General features: G+C 53.5%; 1 protein-coding gene across 1 annotated transcript in view; it reads right to left on the bottom strand.

The window, feature by feature from the left end:
• Nucleotides 1–4,157: 4,157 nt before the first annotated feature.
• MIEF2 (mitochondrial elongation factor 2) overlaps nucleotides 4,158–4,557 on the bottom strand; it is a 2,094-nt gene continuing 1,694 nt past the window's right edge. The window contains exon 4 of the mRNA XM_008062627.2: nucleotides 4,158–4,556. Coding sequence (XP_008060818.1) covers nucleotides 4,225–4,556 — 332 coding nt within the window. The 3' untranslated portion in view covers nucleotides 4,158–4,224. The remainder of the gene's footprint in view (nucleotide 4,557) is intronic.

The raw sequence follows: 4,557 nt of genomic DNA, 5'->3' as shown, positions 1-4,557 counted from the left end.
CTGTGAGTCACGCTTTAATTTTTTTAAAGACAAGGCTTTACTCTGTTGTCCAAGCTGGAGTGCAGTGGTGCGATCATAGCTCACTACAGCCTCGAATTCCTAGGCTCCAGTGATCCTCACACTTCAGCTGCCCAAGTAGCATCACCACACCCAGATAATTTCTTAAATTTCTGTAGATACGAGGTCTCACTACGTTTCTCAGGCTGGTCTTGAGCAGTCCTCCCATCTCAGCTTCCCAAGGTGCTGGGATTACAGGTGTAAGCCACTGTGCCCAGCCTATAGTTCTAAATGTATACATTTCTGTTTTTTTGTTTTTAATCTATCCTGGTGATCCATGCATTCTGAGCAGGTGGAATCATTGCCTTACCACAGTTGTCAGGAATCCTGGTTTTAGATCACTTGGTGAAGCTAAAACAAGAAAGTTGAGTGCCTGGTTTTGCCACCACAGTGGAGGTTGTAAGTATTTAGACGGTGAGGCCTTGGGCTGCGCCCATACCTGGCTCACTCAAGCTGGCAGGCAGCGAGTTAACTGGCAGCAGCTCATCTTCAGCTGGCAGAGTTGGGACCAAGCAGCCCAGGACACAAGGTGAAGGCTTCTAGATTTACTTCCAGTTCTTTAGCTGGAAACTGAGGTATCAGACATTAACCTTGGTTAGGTGATGTAGCCTCCCTTTCTCTCCCTTTCAACTCATCCTGGATTTTCTACTAGCCATGGCACAAGAAGGGAAATCCAGAGCTACCTGAAGCAAGTGGCCTCCACAGAGTAGCCCGTAGCAACCCACAGTGGCATCAGGCCGCCTGTGAAGAGGGGCTCTACCCCTGGCGGGAGTCCCAGACCACAGCGCCTTCTCCCCTCCCCCAGCCTAAGCACAAGCTTCTTCCTGCCTCTGGCCAGCAGGCTCCCTGGCAGCTGGGTGGGCCTCGTTGCTGGGCTTGGGCATGGGGGTGAGAGGCAGCAAGGCTCAAGTCTTCATTCCAGGGCAGCTTGTTTTGTACTGGGCATCGGGTTAGCACTGCACACCCTTTAATCCTCACCATCACCTGGGATTCTCTCTTTTGTAGACGAGAGGACAGAGCCCCAGGCTGCTCCCTAGCCCACCCCTATCCACCCCCAGTGGAACTTCTCAGAGCGCTCCAGGAGCTCCTGACCCAGTGACTGCATGGACTTCGGTTAAGCCAGTCTTCTGCCCTTTCACCCTTGCTATAGCCTCTTGCCTGCACCCAGAGGCCTGTGCCACCATCCTGCCTCTCTCCATGTTCCTGCTCCCCTTTGAAAGGGGCAGGGGACAAAGATCCGAGTATCACATGTTCTCACTCATATAATGGACCTTGAACATCCAATGTAATACTAAAGAAAATGACTGACGGTACTGGGAAACTATGGGGAGGGGAAGGGAGATGGGATTAACAGTAGCAAATATCTGTCTGGGGACGGGGAAACACCTCTTATCAACAGGGTGCCTGAATGAAACGTAATTGTACACCTAACCCTTAACTGTACCCCACAAAACCATAATAAAAAATATTTTTTAAAAAAGAATCCATTCAGGGACTTGTAGTTCATTAAATGAATTTCGATCTGTGTATTCACCACCTAAGAAGTATCGCTTTGTACAATACTTGGGTTTTTATTGTATATAAGTCAGATTGTTAATTTGCAGCGTGCAGCACTGAAAAGATCATTTCAATAGTGCCTGATTATGCAAAATGAAACCGGGTTTTCATTAAAAAAAAAAAAAAAGGGGGGGACAGGGGAGTCCCCCAGACACCTGAAATTTGGGAAGGACCGAAGCAGGGTGTGAACAACAGCTGGGGGGGGGAAGCAGTCCCCACACAGCCCAGAGCCTCACCTGCCATCTTTGGTGACAGGACATGGGCCCTGGCGTTGGCTCCAGTGCCGTGGATGGGATTCCCTGGCCTCTCACCTGCACAGGGGGACTGGGCTTGCTTCTCACTTGTGCAGTCACAAGGAGAGGCAGGAAAGGTGGAAAAAACTGATGGGCATGGCAGGAAGGGCCGTGGAAGCACCCACCAGTCCCAGAGAGCAGGTGGGAAAAGCACAAGGCTCAGGAGTCCAGTCTTTTGGCAGGGAAATTAACCCCAACTAGGTTCCCATGACTAAAGCAAGCCCTCATACTTGATATGCACTGGAAGTTTTGAAACTAGTTTGCTGGCTGGGTGTGGTGGCTCAAGCCTGTAATCCCAGCACTTTGGGAGGCTGAGGCGAGAGGACTGCCTGAGCCCACGGGTTCAAGACCAGCCTGGGCAACTTGGTGAGACCTCTCTCTACAATAAATCAAAAATTAGCCGGGTGTGGTGGCGCATGCCTATAGTTTCAGCTACTTGGAAGGCTAAGGTGGAAGGAATGCCTGAGCCCAGCAGGTTGAGGCTGTGGTGGCTGTGAGGGTGCCACTGCCCTCCAGCCTGGGTGAGAGTGAGACTCCAACTAAAAAAAAAAAAAAAACTAGTTTGCTGAAATCCTACCCCTCAAGGTGCTGGTAGGAGGTTGGGCCTTTGGGAGGTGACTCGGTCATGAGCAGGGACCCCCATGGTTGGGCTCAGTGCCCATACAAGAGACCCTAGGGAGATACTCGCCCCACTTCCACCACAGGAGGACACAGCTAGACAACGACACCTATAAACTGGCTGGGCCCTCCCCAAACATGGACTCCGTTGGTGCCTCAATCTTGGACTTCTGGCCTCCAAAACTGTAAGAAATAAATTTCTAACATTTATAAGCCACTTGGTCTACAGTAGTTTGTTATAGCAGCCTGAACAGACTAAGATGCTACTTTTGAAAATAAACCCTACTGGCTGGGTGCAGTGACTCATGCCTGTAATCCCAGCACTGGGAGGCGGAGGCAAGAGGATTGCCTGAGTCCAGGGTTCGAGACCAGCCTGGGCAGCTTGGTGAGACCTCGCCTCTACAATAAATCAAACCATTAGCCAGGTGTGGTGGCACACACCTGTAGCTCCAGCTTCTTGGAAGGTTGAGATGGAAGGACTGCCTGAGCCCAGCAGGTTGAGGCTGCGGTGGCTGTGAGCAGTGTGCCAGCACTCCAGCCTGGGTGACAGAGTGAGACTCTGACTCAAAAAAAAAGTAAAAATAAAAATAAGCCCTACCACCTCCAAACTGATCTGAAGCCCTCACCAAGCAGCCAGGCAAAGCCACAGGGCTCAGCTGTGTGAAAGCACCAAGACCTCCCTACCCAGCACTAGTTACACACATATTCACATTTTTTCCCTTTTATTCTTATTCACATTCTCTGAGGCATAGCTTTGTTTCAGCAGGAAAGACACCAAAGACAAGGAGGGAGCCACAGAGGGAAGGTGGCTTCTCCTTCCTTCAGCCCCCTGCTGCTTCTGCCTGGTTTCCACGCAAAATACAGACAGCAGCGGAAAGCAGTTCACTTTGGCACAAGGTCTCCGGGAGGGGCACGTCTTCTGCTCTCCAGCAAGGCTGGCAGCAGCGATAGTGGGAAGCCACTGGCTGTGGGTAAGATCGCAGCCTGGCCAGCAAGGAAGGGGCTCCCCAGGGCCCTCAGCTGCCTGAAGAGAAAACTCACGCAGCTGAAGGGAAAGGGAGCCTTCCCCTGAGGTATCAGGTAGGCAGCAAGTCATACTGAGCTCCAGAGCTCAAGAACTCAACGAAGAAACTAATGCACACCAGGAGAGCGCCATCCTTTGACAGTCAGAAAGCCGTCCTCCAGGGGCACCAGGTGACTTCAGCCCCTGGGGGGCAGAACACACATCATACCTACCACCAGGCACCAGATGCGTCAAGATGCCTGGAGCTGGCACTGAAGAAGGCATTAATTACTTTCTCTCGCAGAGATAAGGAGCTGGCCTTCACCCCTGCCTAGGATGGCAGAGGATGGCAGAAGCCACTTTCTGTCAGTAGATTCGTTGCTGGTGATGATGGACAGAGCCCAGGGTCCTGGGGTTGACCCCAAGGGACGAGAGGGCACCTGTGCGAATGTCTGGCACTCCAAGCTACCTGGAGCAGCCCAGCGGTGCTCAGCTGACAGCGACCCACAAGCTCTCTGGGCTCAGGTCCCAGTGACCACAGTAGCCCAAGCATATGCCAACGCTCTAGGTTTAGGTAACGTACCCTCTTTCGTTCTGGCTAGGAGCAAGAGAAAAACCATTCTCCAAACCCCCGGGAGGAAGGCGGGCGCCACTCGCCAGCATCAGAAGATACGCCGGCCACCCTGCCCCGCCCGCTCAGAGCAGCCCCTCGGGTGCCTGCAGGCCACGGTACAGCGCATAGCCGATGCCATCGATCTCCTCCTCGCGCCAGCTGCGGAAGAGGTTCACGCTGGGGCTGAAGTGGCAGGGCAGGCTGGCCTGCTCCAGGCTGCCGATGAGCAGCTCCAGGGCCTGCAGGAAGCGCTCCCCCAAGGCCTGCTCCGCCCAGTCCGCGTCCTCCTCCGCCAGACGCAGAACCACCTGGGTCAGGTGGTCCCGGCTCAGCTGCCCCAGGGCCGGGCGGCCACGGCAGACGCCACACAGCAGCAGCAGCAGCCGCCGGCGGCTCCCAGCATCACGCTCATCCAG

The sequence above is a fragment of the Carlito syrichta genome, unplaced genomic scaffold (assembly GCF_000164805.1).
Source record: "Carlito syrichta isolate Samal-C Ts95f unplaced genomic scaffold, Tarsius_syrichta-2.0.1 Scaffold305770, whole genome shotgun sequence".
In the NCBI taxonomy this organism is placed as follows: domain Eukaryota; kingdom Metazoa; phylum Chordata; class Mammalia; order Primates; family Tarsiidae; genus Carlito; species Carlito syrichta.
Note: the sequence above shows the minus strand (reverse complement) of the source record. Positions and strands in the feature narration are given on the sequence as shown.